At 43.5% G+C, this 20079-nt stretch overlaps 1 protein-coding gene across 2 annotated transcripts in view; it reads right to left on the bottom strand.

Moving 5' to 3' along the window:
- Nucleotides 1–7894: 7894 nt before the first annotated feature.
- The window catches only part of NUDT14 (nudix hydrolase 14), a 60122-nt gene continuing 47937 nt past the window's right edge, over nucleotides 7895–20079 (bottom strand). For both annotated transcript variants that reach the window (XM_005491816.4, XM_026796312.2), the window contains exon 5: nucleotides 7895–9987. In XM_005491816.4, coding sequence (XP_005491873.1) covers nucleotides 9747–9987 — 241 coding nt within the window. In that variant the 3' untranslated portion in view covers nucleotides 7895–9746. The remainder of the gene's footprint in view (nucleotides 9988–20079) is intronic.

The raw sequence follows: 20079 nt of genomic DNA, 5'->3' as shown, positions 1-20079 counted from the left end.
ATTTAGCCCCCTCTACAGTTACAGTCCTTTGTTCCTCGATTTAAAGTGTCAAATACAGGGCTCATGCTGTACACATGACAAAAAACACATGCCAGGACAGGCACATAAATCTGAAAATAGAAAATATATCCAGTATCCTTGAGGTCTGCTCTATTTCCATATCATCCCTTAACCTTCAGGACCTTGGCTGTTACCCAGGGCTGGTGTTCCACAAACACACACTGGATTTACAAAGCCTTCACAGCTTGCCAGTGGAAGGATTGCCTTTGATGCAGGGACCTCTAAGATTACAGGGCTGCATTAAGTTGATCATTAGGTTGGACATTGAGCCTCCCAGTCTCCAAATTTTCTGGTGAAAACAATGTCCTTTGTAAAAGGCTGTTTGGTGCCTTGATGATGGGAGGGAGTCAAATGGACACAAGCATGGGGTTGGTGCTGAGTTGTTCCCTGCACATCCATCTGTCCTCACCTAGGAGGGCACAATCCTTTGGAATGGGGCCTTCCTGGAGGCTCTGGAAAAGCCCAAGCTCATAAAAGGGTGTCAGTGCAAATTGCTTGAGAATAAGCTTGGCTGGAGACAAACAAGCAAACAAACAAACAAACAAGGGATCCCTCCTGGAGTCAAATGCTCTCTCTGAAAAGCTGAGCTGGGTTTTAAAGGGCTTTACTTCCTTCAGAGGTCTTGGAGAGGTCTGGGGCTTCTCTGACTTCCAAGTTTAGACTGAGACATAATTCAGCCCTTTTAATAACTGAAAGGCATTGAGTCTTCTTAGTTCAAAGGAGCAGATAAGCAGCTTTCTGAGTACTCAAACTCAGGTTGGTTTTATAGCATTAGTGCAATACTCTGTCTATGCCTAATAATGTGGTTTATATCAGTGGAATGTCAGTGTACACACAGGCTTAGAACAATTGTCTAATATTTTTCTTGTCTGGCATTCACTTGTCCAAAATTTTAGAAGGATTTATTTGATCTAGAGCCCCCATGACCTGAATACAAATGGCTGGTGGGAGGGCTGAGCACTGCATAATGACCTGGAATACTCTTGAGCTGCTCTGTATTGGATGCTGCTGCGTGGGATCTGACATCTCCAGGTGGCACAAAGAGGCAGGCACTGCTCCTTGTACCTCAGAACGACCCAGCTGGCCCAAAACTGGTTAAAGGGAAAGAAACAGTTCATAACCTGCACAGATGGCTCCTGTTAACTCCCCTGTGTCACCCCTGTGGCTCAGGCTGGAGTTTCATGGCAGTGTGTGCTGTTTGCTGGCAAAACGAGAGGGGCTATGAAATGACCCAAGCTGCCTTTGATTGCTGTCCTGCAGACAAGATCTTTGGTTTTGTTCTGAACTACAATAGGATGGATATCTGCAGCTGGAGCATGGCTGTAGCCGTAGGATATGTCAAAATTCATCAAACTAATGCCCCAACAGCTTTGTGGGCTTTTCCCAAGCACAGAGGGTTCCTCATGCCATGGAAATCTTGGCTGGAGATGCGTTCTGAGCCCCCTGAAACATTTAGAGTGGTCCTGTCTTGCTCCAGACTCCCCTGCTCCCAGGGATTCAGCAGTTTCTGCTTTTCTTGAAGAGAAAACCAAACTCTTATTACACATAAAATATCTAAGTATAGTACCTGAAGGTAAAAAGTTCCTCTTTTTTTCTATCAAGTGTAAATGCTTTGAGTAAATTCTGCAGTTCTCTATGCACATTCTGGATGTGCTTTATGAAGCCAGTGAGGCAAAACCAGCCCTGCAATCCCAAACCACCACTCTCAGCTCCAGCCCTCTCCCATCTTGTCCAGAGACAGGATCTTACAGAACAACGTGTTTTGTAAGCAAACAACTTCACAAAAATGAGTAATTTTGTTAAATGTCAGCCTAGTTGCATTTCATGTTTCCATCTCCCCTCTCTGCTTGCCAGGCAGCCCAGGGTGGGTGCTCAGGTACAGGTAACAGAAGAAACACTGGGAGAAATTCATCACTCTGTGAGTGGCAGAGCTCATGGTCCAGCTCTGTGGGATGCTTGTGTTTTAATCCCATGGGCTTGCACTCTCCAGTGGCATTGTTAAACTCATCCTGGAGCAACCATCCCATCCAAGAGGTAGAGGTGCCATGGTGAGCAGCAGCCAGAGCCCCTGCTCTCACAGGCAGGTTGCATAAGCCTTGTTTCTCTGGAAAAGCAGCTAAAAATAGCCAGGGGGGATGTGCCAGGGGCTGCAGGCTCCTGCTGCCAGGTTTGTTTTACATTGCAGCAGCTCTGGGACTCAGTCCCAGGCCACGCAGCGTGCCTGGAGCCAGGCTTTGGGAAGGGAGGGCTGGGGCTGGGCTGCCATGAGCCAGCACCCACAGCTGGGCTGGGGCCACAGGAGGTGCCCTGTGCTCTGCCCCCAGAGCCACAGTCCTCACTGGGAGCCTGCCCAGCCCCTGGGGACCCCCAGGCCCTGACCCACACCCAGAGCTGCTCGTTAACGAGGAGGATGGACGTGGTCTCAGTTTCTTTATCCCTTGTAAGAGGGTTTGCACCATAAGGTGATACCTTTCTCCAGAGCAGCCTGGTCAAGTGGAAATCAACACTAGCTAAGTAAATGCTGATCATCCTGCTTAGAGACTTGAATTAAAAAGCTTTACCAATCAGCCTTGATTGATAGAAAAAGGACAGGGCATTAGGATCAGGCTTTAGAAGGCAAGACATTCACTTCGATCTTTTTGTTTCCCCATTTATTAACCAGGAAGAGACCTGTATCATTAACAGCAGAATATTTACACATTGCTTTTGCCAGTGAGAAAAAACAAATGGACATGCTAGAGTCCACCTAGGAGCTAAATCCTGTGCTAGAGAGAGCTGCTGCTCTGCTGTGATCAATAAGCCTGTTAGCCTTCACTCAGTGCCTTGGCTCCCAGAGAGCCCCTGCAATCAGATCTGATTATGGTGATGTATTGGTGTGATTTTGACTGTGCTCGTCTGAGAGGCTGGGATCAGGTTGTGTGGAAGAGCAATAAAACAAATAAAAAATAGCAGTAAAAAAATTACCTTGAACAAAGACATTAGTGGTAAATCGAAGCCATTTGGAAAAATATAAATTTGGAAGATGTAGCAGGTGACAACACTGGGTACAAAGCTGGTACCTGGCTTGGCCATGCCCTGCTCCAGCTCTGGGCAGCCCAAAATGATGCTGCTGCTGCAGAAGGGACAGTCTCCACCTTTACAAAATCAGCTGGTCAGGGATATAAAGGGTTGTGGCTGCCTTGGAGGTCAGCCTGAGGCTGTGCAATTTTCATACACACCCTGCAGCAGCCTAACCCTGTTCCCTATTTTCCCGGCAGCCTGTTGCAAACCTCTCTCCCTGCTCTTTACAGATACTGCATAAATATCAGACAAAGGTTGTTCACTCCAGCAAATGGGGTTTTCTGAAGCACTTCCATGACTAAGCATAAACCTTGAATGTGATCTTGGCTGCTTTGCCCTGATGCTACCCCAGCCATGATAGGAAGAGACAGGACAGATCCTGATGCCATTCCTAAAGACCCAGGAGATTTGCTGTGGATGTGGAAGGTCCCAGCTCTGTGGCTGCATTCAGGCCCTGCAGGCTCGGGGCTCCCTGTGCTGCTGACACCCTGCTAAGCTGCCACAGTACGAACAAGCAGGCTGCAAACTCACCCTGGGGCTCGCACATGATTGATGGCAGAGAGCAGTGGGGCTGGCAAGTGGATGAGCAGCTGATGGATGGCTGTAACTCAAGCCTCAGCATCCCTGCTGCAGCTCCAGGGTCTGCAGCACTTGGGCTGTGGCACAAACCCAGCCAGGCCAGCGAGCTGCCACTGAGAGCCTGCTCAAAATGGGAATCTGTGCAGCAGCAAACCCCAGGTTCTGCTTCTGGGGAGACCCATGGGGGGTGCTGAACTCTCCCCAAATTCTTTTGCATTAATAGTAACTAGAAAAGGGGTGCTGGAGAAAGCGCGGCACAAACTCTGGTTTTGTTTCCCTGATTTTATTGCAAGACGAGACCCTCCAAACGCCAGGGTGGGAGCGGGGGGAGCGTGAAGGACCAAAGGAAGGAGGTTCCAGCAGGAGCGTGTGGGTTATCGCTGCTGCGAGCGCATTCCTGAGGGCCGGGCGGGCCCCTCGCACCAACCCCGCCGCGCTGTTTGCACAGCACCCGCCGCTCGCCCCAAGAACATTTCTTAAATTGTTTCTAGCACTCTCAAGAGCGTGATTGTGCCTTGAACAGTTATTTTAGCGATTGCTGCACGAGCGAGTGTTTCCCCAACACCCCCTCCCCACGAAAAGGGGCAGGACTCCGGAGGGACCCACACGCTGGGCAGGAGATGGAGGCACCTTCTACTCACCTTTTACTCACCAGCCCCGGCCAGACACGTTGGATTGGTGACCAAACCACATTGGTGACCCTGGGCCCAAAGCCTGTCCCCATCCCCAGCCCCAGGAGAGCTGGAGGGGACCAGCAGGCTGGAGCACAGCGATTCTCATGGCCCCAGTCCTGCCCGCAGCCCCTAGGGGCGGTTTTGGAGGTGGTGGCTGGGCTGTGCCACAGACAGAGCACAGGGCACAGGGCACAGAACCCAGAACCATCTGTGCCCACCATCACCTGCTGAGGACTTTGGAAAGGGCTGGGGTGAGGCCAGTGCTGTGCCAGATACCCCAAAGCACTGGAGCAAGGCTCATCAGATGTTCCCATGGCACCTAGGGCCAGGTGAGATGTCCCTCTGGGCTTATTGTCAGGGAATTAACAAACTGACCTGTTTTGTTTTGTTTTCCCACAAGTCCCTCTCCAAAAATCCCAGGAAACAGAGTTAAATCCAGGCTGTGTTCACAGCATGATGGACATGCACGAGATGGCATCATTTGGAGGAGTCAGTCTCTCACACAGCTTCAGCCCCAGGGGCTTCCCACACACAGCAACATTTTGCTCTCATAAAAGGATCAAATCATGCCTTTCTCTACCCATCAACCCATACCCTGAGAACTGACACACAGGTGGGCACAGGAGGAGCCCAGGGATTTTTCTGTTAACGAGGCTGGGGCACGAGGGCCACTGTTAATGATGGTGGCTGACAGACATTCCCACATTGCCCATTCCCAGCCCCTTTTCCTCGTAACCAAGGGTCCAAAAAGGGTTTCTCTGAGCGTCACTGCTTTGAATGTTTTATTAGAGAGTGAAGCCAGTACAGGATATTGAGCACTTCAGCAGCAGAGCAATACAGGCCATGGTTGGCAGGGTTTAATATGGATCTGATTGTATTTCCAATTACGAAAAATGCACTGAAGCCAGTCCTGAGGCAGGCCAGAGAGCTCCAAGCACCACAAATCTGGGCCATTTAGCTGCTATGAATTCTTCCTCTCTTCCCTCATGATTCATCTCGGGAGCATTTGAGTCCTTGTAAAAATGCATTGCCAATTAAAATGTGAGAGTGGCTCTGAAGGATTAGACAAATTGAGAAGTACCTTTTGCAGCAAGATGGGATATGAGCATCCCTTTTATTTTTGTTTGTATCAAGCAAAATCCTGCATGACCCAGTGGGAATGAAAACTCCTGCTGAAAAGCTACTCCAAAGTCTATGGCATCCTTCCTTTAATGAAAGTCAAGTTTGGATTGGGGCAGAGCTCCATCTTAATGCTCTGCTGTGTGAGATGCAGCATCCCAAAGAAAGCGAATCCATTTTTGGAGGGGTTGAGCCCAAACAGGCTGGATTGCAAATCATTGGTATTGGATGCCAGAGTCATTGGGCAGCATCCCTGGGGCTGCAGAAACAGGAACCTGCTGTATCATAGACTCACTGTCTTGGGAGAGACCTTAAAGATCATCTGATTCCAGCCCCCCTGCCATGTGGGGCAGGTTGCTCTCGTCCCCTGTCCCTGCTCAGGCAGCAGCACTGCCCTGCCTGTTACCTCCACCAGGCACAGCCACCAAGACAGGAGCTGCAAATCCCTCCTGTGTGCACAGGCTTCTCTCTGATCCCCCTGAAGCCTCTGCAAGCTTCAGGCTGTGGCTCCCAGCGGCTTCAAACAAGCGCATTAATCTGTGACAGCCTCCCCTGGCAGAGCGCGGGCAGGGAGCGCAGCAGGGGCGGCCCAGACAGACTTTTATGGCCACAAAGGCCACGTCGCACCTGCTGACGGTTGTGAATAGACTTGCAGACAGCACCAGGTGTGCCATTGCAACAGATTGCACAACTGGGTGTGCCTTTCATCTATGTATAGAGCCCCGGCCAGGGGATGGAGCGTGCTCGGCAATTGTCCTAATTTAGCAAAAATGCTATTTGTCCAGCGGGTCGGCACGTGTATTTCAGGAGCAATTATCTCGCTTGTCCTTGGCCTGGCCCCGGGCCGGGCCCTGCGGGGAGCCGGGAGCGCCGCTGTTCCGGCCGGGGCAGGGATGGAGATCAGGGAGAGGGAAAGGGAGCGGGCGGCGGGAGCATCCCCGCATTCCCCGGGGAATCCCGCACCCCACAGGGCGATTCAGCTCGCTTGTTTACACTGACAGCCTTTTAGAAAAGGAATTTTAATCACATCTCTGCTCGTGAGAGCCGGGAGCAGCTCAGGGCTTGCAGCCGCTTCACAAACAGGGTCACAAAGAGCAGTACCAGACCACATCCAGGAACTTGCAAGGTGCTTGTGCCTTCTCTTCTGCCATCCAATAGTGAGCCCGACAGCGACACTGCTTTGAAGATTTTATCATTCCAGGCTTCATTAGAAGTCCGAGTCATAACTTCGGGTTCATTAGATTATTTCTGCATCTCAAAGTCACATCGTAAAGACAGCAGAGATTCTAAGACTTGTGTTATAAATGTGGACCACTCAATTGTACTCAATAAAAGATGCTGATCTCATGGGGATGGTGGGATGAGATCAGCTCAGAGTTCTGCAGGCTGGAGCCAGAATTCATTAGCAGCAAATGGGGACCCTGCTTTATGCTAGCTGTCCACCCTCCACGGATGTATGTGTGGTGGCACATCCAAAGGATGCATCTAAAACGCAGATGTCATTGTGAGATTCCATTAGAAGAACTTTCTCCCTGCCTGGCTTGGCCAATGTATATTGGATTTTCTCTAATTAGAATCTTTGAAATGAGCCCAGATGAGTGAAATGACATCTGAATTGTTCTGGTTTTATTTTTATAAACATGAATCATCTACTGTATTAAAAAAAAAAAAAAACCTAACAAGCCCAAGCCCTTTGTCCCACATTTTGAAACCTTTATAATTGCTTATAAAATCTCCCACCAAAACTGACATGGAAAAAGTAAGAGGTGGAAGACTCATTTATATTTAATATTGCAGATTCAAACTCCAGATCCCCATTGCTTTATGCACAGCTTTCACCACTGCTGTTTCTGTGGAAAATTCCCAAACTGTGGAAGAAAAGGGAAGTAATCCTGTGACTGTTTTGTGTGTTTGAGAACTGCGCAGTGAGGGGATGGTGAGGCAGAGCACAGGGATGGAGTCCAGCATCCCTTGGCGTGTGAAGGCTTCACAGCACTGCAGCCCCCCAGGAGTTTGTGGGTGTGTGCCCAGCAGAGCCCTGGAGGAGCAGACTGGGAGCTGGGGACAATCCTATTGTCTGGCTGCCTGCATCATGGAGGATGCTGAGGGAATGCCCAGCTCATCCCACTGCCCTCCATCACCATTATCCACGAGTTTCAACGGCCTAAAACACTCTGGAGCCTCTAGGTTGTGTTGGTGGGGTCACCTCAGAGCAAGCAGAGCACTGATGCCACCCTGCCACCCCTGTGGCTTCCTCCACACTGCCACATGTCCCCTCTTCCCACAGGGTGAGCGCCAGCTCTCACCCCACCCCTGGGAAGGAGCAGGACCTGGGGCCAGGTTTTGGCAAGCCTGGTACTGCCCCAGGGAGGTTTGGTACATTGAGGAACAGTCACAGCGCCTTCGAGGGGCAAAATATTTTATTTTTCCCAATTTCTGCATTATACAGAAAAAAGATTTTTGACATGTAAACACACAAGCTGCTGTGTGACCAGTAATTTTGGTGGAATCAAACAGAAACTTTGGTTACTACAGCCTGGAATAAAAGGCATTATTTATTCTATGGACTATGTAGTAGTTCATAAAGGCCTCAGCAGCAATCAGGACGCACTGTACTAGACAGAGCAGTGGAGACCCCACCTTGAAACACCTTCCAATGTAAATACATCAGACAGACAGAATTTATTTGCTTCTCACAATAACTCAGCCCTTGACTCACCATGGACCAGGCCCAGCTCAACACAGCTGTGTCTGAATGTCCACAAACAGCCTGACTCCACAGGCAGAGGCTGCTCCTTCTTCAGTGGCTTTCCAAGGATCTTTTCTCCCTATCAGGAGGAGAACCAGCAAGGAGCAATTCTAAAAGTTCTTTTTAAAAAAAAAATTTTATTTATACATCTATTGAGATAAGAAGTGATTTAAAATCAGCCACTGGACACCATCAGACACCTCTGCTGCATTTATTTCAGCTGTTAAGTTCAAGTTTGCATATTTGCAGTCTCTTCTAAACACACTTAGCACCTCAGTACTCCTGCAGGCATTTATAATGTGGGCATGTTGATTAAGTCAGTGAATAACATAACCCAGTGCATAATTAAATTGCCAGACTTCATTCTGTTTCATTCATGCTTTTAACAATTTCACATGACAAACACTCCACATCCAAACTGCACTGATAGAACAAGTACTATATGTTCTAATTAGACCACTTCATTAAATCAAATTATTAAATCAAAACGTTGATTTAAAAAGCCATTCCTCAGGATGTCTGTGCAGGTTGCACAGGCTTTCATGTAAACTGCACAAATGATGATAAAATCACAATAAAGCACTTCCAATCATTAGATTCCAAGAAGTGTTATCTGAGGGATAAGTCCCATTCCTCCCATTTGGTGGTAAGGAAATTGAGACCACAGCAACCTCAGAGCAATCCCTTGTGTTAATCACCTCATCGCCAAATTAAAAGAATTCGGCCTCTCTGGTCCTGCTCTAGGGGACAAAGTTTGATCTGATTTATCAACTGTTGCCCATAAAGCAAACACAGCAGCATGTGTTCCAGCAGAAGCCCCCATCCTTCACCCCTCCATCCCCATCACTGCTGCCCAGCATTGTGATGGGAACAAACAGGAGCACATCCCCTTACAGCTGCTGCGCCGTCAGAGTGACACGTTAGCAGGATTTACAGATTTACTGTTTGCTTATGAAATAAAGGTTTGCATGTTCAGAAATGCAAATGCCTCCTCTGCACAGGAGACACGCACACAGAGAAAGCTGCTCCCTGAAAGCTGTGCTGAACTCAGGAATGTTGTTAAGGTATCTGTGACTATTAAGATTTGCTGCTTTCTTCAAAAAAATATCAAAACTGACAATGAATATACATTGCCAGTATGTACAGACACGGTGAGAGGCTCCTGGGGCAGCTGTGCTGAGGGCTTGGGCAGCTTCTCAAAACAGTGCTGTGAGAAAGGAGATCTGGACACATTCACTTCACCTTTGCACAAAAATCACCATTTGATTTTTTAACTGCACAAAAATCAACATTTGCCTCTCCAAGGCAAATCCTGGCCCCAGAGATTCCAGTTAGTGTTTTGCTAATAATGGAAATTGTGTGAAGATTTTAATTCAGATTATACTTCTAAGTTTATTTAAAGAAAACTTTGTCCTGTGAGAAGTTGAGTTGATTGAGGCAGGCAGATTTGCAGCTTTCTGCATGCACAGCACCAGCAGAAAAGCTTCGCTTAAAATCATGGTGCTTTACTTTTTGGGTAGTTTGGGTGCTATGTTGTTGTGGAACCACATAAAGCTGAAGATGACACCCATTGTCTTCGGGAAAGTCTCATCATAAGCAAACTTCATGGATTCTCCTAAAGGAATTTCCACAACTTCTATCAGCTCTCCTTCTTCAGGCTGGCCACCTCCTCCACTGGTTCTCATCTGGTCATTTACTTCTGCATAAAACAAAGTCTGCCTAGAACCTGTCACACCAACTCCAGACCTGCAAAAAAGCAGAGAGGAAACTGGTTTAGACAGAGAGAAGGCATCAAGGAGCTGGGAATGGAAACCTGGGCCCTTCATGTGTGAGACAGAATTATTGAGACAGAAATTGATTGCAACTTTCAAGCAGAAATATCAACAGTTTTGAATATAGTTCCATATAAAATAGATCCATCTTCAAATGTATTCCTTGGAAATATGTGATTTTGGGATAAAATAAAAAAAGAAAAAAAAATTTGCATTGGTGAACTGTTGTCCTAGACACACTGAAGTCAACAGAAGTTCTTCCAGCTGACCTTAGGGAGAGCAAACTGCAGGATGACTCACAGAGATGCACAAACAAAAGGAGGAAGCTCCCCAGTCTATCTGTGTGCTGTCGTGCTACATTTGTTTGCTTGTTTTTACACAAATATTTAGATTTTTTACTCTTAAGAGGATTATGTCCATTCACAGCTGGAGTCCTCCACTCATGGACTGGATAGGTAAAGAAGGGAAAGGCAGTCTGAGACTCCCTCTCTATCCTTCCTGAACTTTAGCCCTGACCCAAATGGACCACTGTAAGCACGCACATGTCCAAAGTAATTCAGTCTCCCTGCTAAATTTGCTTCAGTGGATTTAGTTGAGGATATTTTAGATTATGTAGTCTTTCTTCAGCTAGACTGCTTGCTGTGTATTATACTTCTTATTTGTTAATCCTCTATTTCCTTAGGACTATTTAATTTAGGTATTATTAAATAAGGGATAAGTAGATAATCCACTCATTTAGTCCTTCCAAGAAAATATTCACATTGTAATTGCAATTTCTTCATTTCACATGATTACAAGCGACTTTTCACATTAAATCTGGATCCAAAGTTCACTGAAACTATGAATGAGGCATTAGGGCAAGATGAAAAATTAGCTTCCATATTATTACACATCCAGAGGATTCTCAGATTTGTAGCAGTGTTATGATCTTAAGAGTGTATATCCAGATTTACCCAACCATTAGTCAACTAAATCTTTCAGTTAATCCAGCACACATCACACCCCATAGCAGGAATTAATCATTTGTCTCTCAGTTTTCTAAGAACACTGGCAATTACTTTGTTTGAGGAATTAACAGTGACTAGAGAAGTTGGTTTCTAATAGTGACTATTGGTTTCTTACATCAATATACACTTTTAAGAAATATTGAATAGGGAGTGAATCGGTGAATTCTTTTCCCAAAATTACTTCTGATGCATTCTGTGACTTTGGACAAGATGTGTCACCCCTCCAGGATTCCTCCTGTACATCTATGTAAAGAAACTTGACCATCTTTTGCATTTTCAGGAACTCTAAAGGTTGATATTGGACCTCTTTCATTCTGTGCTCATCACTTTATTCCAGTGCTAGAACTGGGGGTTTTGATCCATGTTTTAACCAACTGTAAAGTTTGCAATACAAAGAATGCAGTTTGCAAATTTTCCATGAAAAACAGAGGACTATGTATAATATATTTGATGTCCTGTTATTTTTATTTTTTTTTATAATGAGTGTCAAGTCTGACACCTTCCTCTGGGGTGCCCCACCTGGAGAATGAAAATTATCCTAACTTGAGTATTTCCATGTACACTTGATATTATATAAAGGTTATATACACATCCAGCAAATACACATCCAAATTTATATAAGAAGTACTTCTATAAGAACATCCTGGCTTGATTATTTACAGCATAATCTCCTTCTATAGCACCTGTGACCATTTCCTTATGAAACAGCTACAGCTGTGAAATCAGTTCACTTTCCACACATCTTTTCTCTAATGTAAAGAAAAACCAATTTCCAAGGTGCTACACTGTGAGACTCAGCCCTTGCCACCACAGCTCAAATAGCAGGACTGACTTCCATATGGTGTAATTTCTTTGTACTTATTCTCATGATACTCCCTTGTTATGAAATAAATATTTCAAGAGTAGCTACTACACTTAATATACTTGAAAAGATGAAAGTCCTGGACATCAAGGTCTTTCCTTTGTTATGATGCCCAAAGTTATGGTATTTCGCAGCTATTGGCATGTAATTAACCACAGAAACGAACAAGAATTTCTAACAATACAAATTCAATACATGATCATTCCCTCTTACTTGATTACCTTACTCTTCTCTGGTGCAACTTTGCCACAAGATATTAGCTAAAAAGTAATAAAAACTTCCAAGTGAGCTGTAAATAAAATGAAAGAATGCTGGTATTAATACTCATTACATTCTATTTTACTCCTTCCTCACCAAACCAGCAGATCTAACATTTCTAAGCCTACCTAGAACTCCTTCACTATTGAGATGGTGACTTTGCAGATTGTTGCAGGATGTTATTTATAAACATATTCACTGCTTTAACTTGTGGTCTAGTCTCCCTCAAGGGAGTTGACAGTTCCTCTCAATGTGATGATACTGAACTGTGAGGAGCTGTTGAGTCCTCCAAGGGCAGAGAGACCTCAATGAATTAAGAGAGGAGCAATCACCACCCATATGGAGTTTAATAAGGACATGTGCTGGATTCTCTCTCAACATCCTCACGAGGTGCAGCAGAAGGACAGACAGCCATCTCCTCACTCCTGTGGCAGCAACAGGACCCAAGGAATCAGCACAAAGCTGAGTCAGGAGAGGTGTAGGTTGGATATTAGAGAAAGGTTCTTCACCCAGAGGGTGGTTGGGCAGTGGAACAGCTCCCCCAGGGCAGTGGTCACAGCACCAAGGATGACAGAGCTCAAGAAGCTTTGGACAAGGCTCTCAGGCACAGGGTGTGACCCTTGGAGTGTCCTGTGCAGGGCCAGGAGCTGCACCCAATGATCCTCGTGGGTCCCTTCCAACTCAGAAAATTCCATTAGTCTCTGATTCTAAAAGACCATTTCAATGGTTTGAGAAAGAACTTGAAAGATCTAGAAATACACTTTTTTTCTTAAAAGAGGCAAATACCTTTTCTCACTTGCTCTTTCATTCTCTAAATGCTCTTGTTTACATTGCCAGTTGATCATTTTTGCATAGATCCACATGGACTGCCCTTTACTAAATTAAATATTCTCCAGTATTGCTTACTGATGTCTTTCACGACATTTCCAGACTGCTAATGTATCCTGCTTGTCCTTAGAAAATTGCACAAAAATCAATTCTATTCACATTTTGTCTGTCTTAGTACCTTTGGCTTTTATAGATATCAAAAGTTAGGTTTGTTGCTTTGAAGCATCAGGTAGAAGTAATAAAGTGATTTTCCATATAACCTTGCACAACATTGTACATTTCAGTGATGTTGGGCACTGGAAGAGAGCAGAGGGAGAAAGTGGGGCTGACTGGTGAATAGGCCACAGGAATATTATGTTTGCAGTGTGCTTTCAGGTTTATCTGTCACTGGGAATTTTCTCTGCTTTTGCACAATTACCAGCACTTTCGGAGTATTCTGTTTAAGGAATTTTGATGTGCCTTTAATCCTATTTATACTCCTCTTTCTGCTACCATCTTCTTCTATCCCACATCTGTGACATACACTTTTCCTTACCCCAGCATTCCCCGCTACAAATAAAACACTTTTGCCATGGTCTGAAATGAGTCACCTATTAACAGATTACAGCTATATTCATTAGCTTTGCATCTGTGGAAATCACAGGGGTCAGCACACCCGGACTGCAAGTGATGAGTTTCAGCCTGGGAAAGCCACCTTGCTGATAAAGGTGCTTTCCTGGGACAGGAGAGCCTTGGCTGGGGGAGGGTGGGCAGGTGTGAACTCAGGTCTGAGCCCAGCACCAGCCCATGGTGAGACTTCAGGCTTCAGTGTCAGTCCAGGTTCAGCACCAAACCCAGCAGGTCATGGCTCACACCGACCCAGACCTACTAAGCCTGGCTGGACCTCAGCTGGATGCTCCAGCTGTATTCTGATGTGTCTGCACAGGGCTTGGCTTCTGTGCCACTGTGGGACAAAGGCAAATGATCTACACAAAACAAAACTCGTTTTTCCTTGCCTCTTCATCCTGAGGATTGGTTTCCTCTGAGGAGCTGATGGTCATTCCAATTAACAGACCACAAATATCCTTGTCAAGTCATTAGGGCTTAAGCTCACAAGTCCTGTAATTTCAACAGAGAGATTTTAAACCCCAAAACTCTATTAACACTGAACTTTCTGCATTGCTTCAGATAGCTAGAAGCCTCCATTACCTTTGACAACAGCGAGTCTAGGAATGTAAGCATGTCAAAGCAAGGATACCAAAGTCGTATGGTTTTTATCACAATAGTAACTTATACATAAGTTTAACACATCAAAACAAGATTGTGTGCTGCCTTCCCGTATTTCATTTTGAATAAAACACTCAAAGAGTGAGATTAAATCATGCTATGGCTTTTAAAGCCCTGGGGAACACACTTTTAGGCAATGCCACACCAGAGGAGGAGCTTCTGCAGAATGACTGCAAAGCACTTCTCCCCTCCTGCCCAGGATGGGAGGCTGTAATTACAGTATTTCCATCCACTTCCTCCTCAGACCTGGGGAAACACAGGAGGCAGATTGTCACTCCAATCTGTTTTTGAAACACAGCAATATCAGCTACCACAAAGCCTTTGTTTACCTGCTCCCTTTTATCAAATGCACGAAGAAATACACAGTGCTCAAAACCGAGCTCACAAAATGGGACTTTTCACTTGTCCTAAGTTCATGAGCATAAAGACACAGTACATATATTTTTTATCAGAAGTGGGAAATAGTATCTTATGGCTTAAAAAAAAAGGTTTAGTAGTGTCTGAAGCCACAAATGAGACTGAGTTTGCCAACAGTCAGTGAGTTTTTCTTCACAATGAGTGTGCTCATGTGTGCAAGTCCACATACAAACACATTGCTAATCAGGGCCAAAATTCAAAGCTTTGCTTCAGATTTGCTTTGCCTTTTTCTCATGTCTGGGTGCTCGCCTATGCCAGCCACTTGTCTCATTCATAAGTATAATGTTTGTAAATACTGTATTTTGAATTTGAAGAAACAAACATGTATGAGAATATAAACAGTATTTTATAATCTTCTCCTCTGCTACAAGATGCTACAAATAAATTAATTTATCCTTGTGAAGACTTATGACTTTAGTTCAGATTTCTGACAGACAGCAATGAAAAGCTAAATTTCTTGTAATGTGTTAATATTAAACAAATATAAAATCTATACACAATCAACATTCTTATCAACACAGAAATATATCCTTTTTTTGGTTTTAATCTTACATAGTGAATGTCCAAATTCCTGAAAGCAATATATCGTTTTCTAAGACATAAGCCATCTGGATGCAAAATTTGGGTAGAGAGTGAATACACAATTCATGTTTACAAATAAATGTGACACAAATCTCTGTTATTTATGCTTAAATCAAGATCTACTTCAGCATGCAACACGTAAACTGATGATCAGTGACATGCAGCTCCTATTGTCACTTCTCAGGACCTTTGTACAGTTCTGACATTATGAGCGGCAGGTGCAGGAAAAAAGCACAGAGGTAATTAACATAAAATTATATTGCATTATGCCATCACCCAACAGGTGTACTAGCAGGTGATCTTTCTAACTATAATGCACTCTAAGATTTTCAAGGCTATTATTCTTTCTACATAAAAACCTGTGAATACAAACCATTTTTACCACATTGCACAGAGGCTAAAAGCCATGGCACAGTAATTGGAACACCTAATATTAATTCTCTGAATGCTCTTCTTGTACACTTTGGGAAAGAAATCTAATGTAGGAAGGTTAAAGTAAGTACCTACTTTAACAGAGTCAGTCCTTTAAACTAATCCATCTGATTTCTTTGCAGTGGGGCTGAGAACCTACAGCTCCTACTGTATCCAGGTCAGAACCAAGAGTTTTTTACAGCCTCTGGGAGAAAATAAAGATGTAATGAAGGGAAAAGGAAGTTGAACCAGCAGCTCTGGTTCAACTCTACCCTGATGTTCTGAGGTGTTACTGAAATCAAATTAATTTTATAAATATTCTTCAGGACAACCATCATTTTCAAGAACTGGAAGAAAATACTTTGCAATAGCAACAATAACATCAATGACAACAACAACAACTTATTTCACTGCCCCTGTCTTGTAAGAAAACATGTCTCAAGGCAGATAGCTGGAAGTACAACCTAAGAAACTAACTCCCAGCTGAATTTTAGCATGTGGGATTCAATCAGAAAACTGCTGGGATACCATGACAGAAAAAAAATTTGTAATATCTGGTACATGAGTAAGTCCAAAGTAAGATGTTCACTTTAAAAAATTTGTATTTGTGAAAAAAACCTCCAAACATTAAGGGAAGCTCACAGATTTCTTTTAGAGCTTCTAAAAATGTTGAATTTCACTGCAACCTTCATGAACCCTCAGTGTATAATTACACTACAATCAGAGTAGCTTCATTTTGTTATTTTGTTATTGAATCAGGTAACTCCTTTACACCCCTCACATCAACTACCTATGTTATTTTTGACTGATGCCATACATACAACGACAAGAACTCAAGACATCAGCAGCCACCAGAATTTCCTGAAGTCTCCAAAAGTGAATTAGCTGCTGCCATAATTTAAACCAACCTTTTTGCAATACCAAAATGAAGTTGGTGAATGCCAAGCACAAAAGTAGAAATTTGTGGAGTGATGATACTAAACTCACCACCCAGGCTGCAAACAATTCAGATTCTTTTCAGAATGATCCCTCCTCTGTCTACAAAGCAAAATGAACCATCTGCATTTCAATTCACCTCCTGTCTGGCAATTTTCTATAATAGGAGTAGATATTTCTGATTTCCAAAGTGTGATTCCTCTGTCCTCCTCCAGTCAGTTCCTCTAAATATGTTTGTGTTTCTTGTTATCTGCCCCCAGCCCAGCCTCCCTCCCTCACCCACACCATACTGTCCTCCTGCTGCTGGAACAATTTGTTCCAAAGACTCTTACTGAAATGGCCTAAATTCCCCAACTCCTGGCTTCTCTCCTGATTCCTCATTGACTCCACAGCTCCTCTGTGGATCATTCAAGGTAATTAAGTCTGAGATCTGTTTAATTCACTGTCTGACTTCTATGTGATGAGTATTAAGTCACTGGAGCTTTGACAGAGCTTAATCAGGGGTCCAGTGGGTTACCTGCATGTGTATGAATTACCTGTGGCAGTACTGGGCTCACACTTTCCAGCTTAGCTGAGAAGCACAAAAAAAAATCCCCCAAAACTGCTACAGGCCCTGATAATAAATAAGAAAAATCCCTGCTATATTCAGTGGAGATAACCTGTACAGTTATAGAACAAAGTTGAACACAGTCTAAGTACACTTTCCTCACTTCCTTACAGAGAATTCTCCTCTACCACAATGAATGTACTTTCCCCAGATCCATTTAGTTCTCAGCCTATGATTTTTTCTGCATTGTTCCTTCATCTCTTCTTCCTCTTTTTCCACTCAATGTTTTCATTTTCAATTCTTCCCTATAGCCTAAGTTCTCCCTATGGATTGTCCATGCTCCATCTTTCTTAATCCATTAGGCACAGAAATGTATTGACCCCCCTAGGCAAAACCATTTCTCCCTTTACATTTGATGTGTCTTTGGCTTTTCATGCCCTTCTTTCAGGTCTAACTCAAATCCTGATTTTATTCCAGGCAGACAATTTCCTTCTGATGGCCATGATTCCAGCAAGGGATGTCATTAGGAATACAACTCCCTGCTTTCAGATCAAAGGCTGTGATGACACAGAATATGGGCAGGAGGTGAATGACAATGCAGAATCATGGAATATTCTGAGTTGGAAGGGACCCACAAGGATCATCAGGTTCAAAAGACAAACAACAAATTCCAGTGTAGAGAGAATTATCTGTGAGACTAGGGGACATAATGCTTCAACTCTTTCCAGGAAAACCCCACTAAAGAACTGTGCTTCACTTTGGACAATAAATTTTTAAGAAATGTGCAGACCAAATGGAGAGCAGGCAGAGGACAGCAGAAGGAATGATCAGATAACTAGAAAATATGAAGAAAAAGACTAAATCAACTAAAATAGTTTTGCACAAGCAAAAAAAAAATAAAGGGAACACGCTTTAACAAGGAGGTGGAAGGGGCAGAAGTACTTCATGTCCACTGAGGACACAGTAGTAAGTGTCAGTGTTGAAGTAAAGAAAGGGAAATTAGACATGACATGAAGGGAAGACATGAAGGGAAAGTTGCTTGTGGTACAGACAGACAGGACACTTCAGACAGAATGCCAGAACCCTCCAAGAGAGGCCATGGAATGGTCAGATTTGAGAGAAAGCACAGATGCACATTTGCCACAACTGGTGCCAGTCCAGCTGAGGCTGATCTTTGGAAGAGGAGCCATCTAGAGAGAGACCCCCAAAACTCTGACCTGGGGCACTGGATCAATAAATAATGCAGAGCAGCTATTACACAGATTGCTGGGATGGGAGATAAGAGTACAAGTGCGGGATGCATTGCAATTGTAATGGCATGCATATGCATTAATGCAATGCTTTATGCCTGTGCTTTGTATTGACAGTCACAGCATGAAACAGCAGCAAAAACCACTTGGAAAAACCTGCTGCACTTAGAAAAAGCCCAGGAATTCTTATATGTAGTGCAGTGATTACAGAAAAAATGTCCTTAAGAGACCATAAATGAACCGATTACTTCCTTTCTTTGCATCAAATCCTCAAGGATCAGAAAGATGCCAATCCTTGGCTGGAGGAAAACAGGACACTCCCAACAAGAATAGGTGGAATAAAATCCTAAAACTAGAGCATAGGAAATCATACAAAAAACCCTGTGAAATATCATCTTTGAGGCTTCAAACTTTCATATTAATTTAAACATGTAAAAATTATACAGGCCTTCTGACTTCAGCATGGATCTCCATGGGCAGAAAGCAGTGTCCACGTGGACAATGGAGGATTATGAGCTCTTTGCAAAGGTCTCAACAAAGAAAACCCCAATTGTGTACACTCTTCACAAATCAGCGCAATTAACAAAAAAAAAAAAAAAAGCAACTGAATGAACAACCACCTGTAACATACAAAGACATTTATCAACACCAAAACACAGAGAGTTTTAGGCAGATATAAATCATTAATATTGACTCAAAGTTCTGCACTAAATCTCCAACCTTCTACAGGAATTGTATTCTGCTTTCCCTCCTTTGCATTTGTATGCACATACATACATACACATACATATGTATATATCTGCATGCAGCAGCCTGTCAGTGTCACCCAACCTATGAAATTCTATAGACAGCTTTTGCTCATAAATCTGGAAGACACTTTTTCTTTCAGTAGAACAAACCCTTAATCTGGTTTCAATGAGTTGTAAAAGACAGCTCCTGTGATTCACCCCCTCCCCTCAACAGAAGCACTGCTTGTTAATCCAGCAGGAAATAACATTTGCCAGGATTGACAGCTGTGGATTTGTATTCAATTCCCAAATTAAAAACCAATGACAGTGCCTAGTTCAATGGAGTTGTCAAGTAAAATAAAGAAAGTAAAAAACCTGCTGCTTTCTCTGTAAAATACAAACATACATACATTTTGGATAACAATACTAAAAGCTGGGAATGAGATATAATAGGATTAAAGCTGTGTGCAAAGTTTCTCTTTGTTTTTTTTTTCACCAACAACTCATTGGTTGTATTTTTCCACTTACATATTAATTTTTCCCTTTATTCCTAACAAATGTTTTAAAACATATTAAAATCTATTTCAATAACTATTTGTAACCCTGCAAAAATAAAATGTAATAATTTTGACAGTCAGATCTGCAAAATCTTCATATACAAGAATAATTATTGTCCAATTCAAGGAAGCTTTAATCACAGACCAAATATTATGAAGAGATCTAATGCCACGGGTTCTCATGCTTCTGAAAAATCATGGTAAAGGGTAATCAGAGAGCATCGTGGGCAGTTTCTATTGTTAATCTGAATAATAAGAATCAGAGATGGAAAACACCCAGTATAGTAAAGATAGGCTGTTTTCTAGTGCTGTAACAAACTCTGAAGAGCCCAATGCAAATTCTTCCTCTTGTAACAGTCTTTGTAATAAGTCATAATAGTATGATTCCTTCTGGGAATTCAATCCCATAATTATCAT

This window comes from Zonotrichia albicollis, chromosome 6, assembly GCF_047830755.1.
Source record: "Zonotrichia albicollis isolate bZonAlb1 chromosome 6, bZonAlb1.hap1, whole genome shotgun sequence".
Taxonomy (NCBI): Eukaryota; Metazoa; Chordata; class Aves; order Passeriformes; family Passerellidae; genus Zonotrichia; species Zonotrichia albicollis.
Note: the sequence above shows the minus strand (reverse complement) of the source record. Positions and strands in the feature narration are given on the sequence as shown.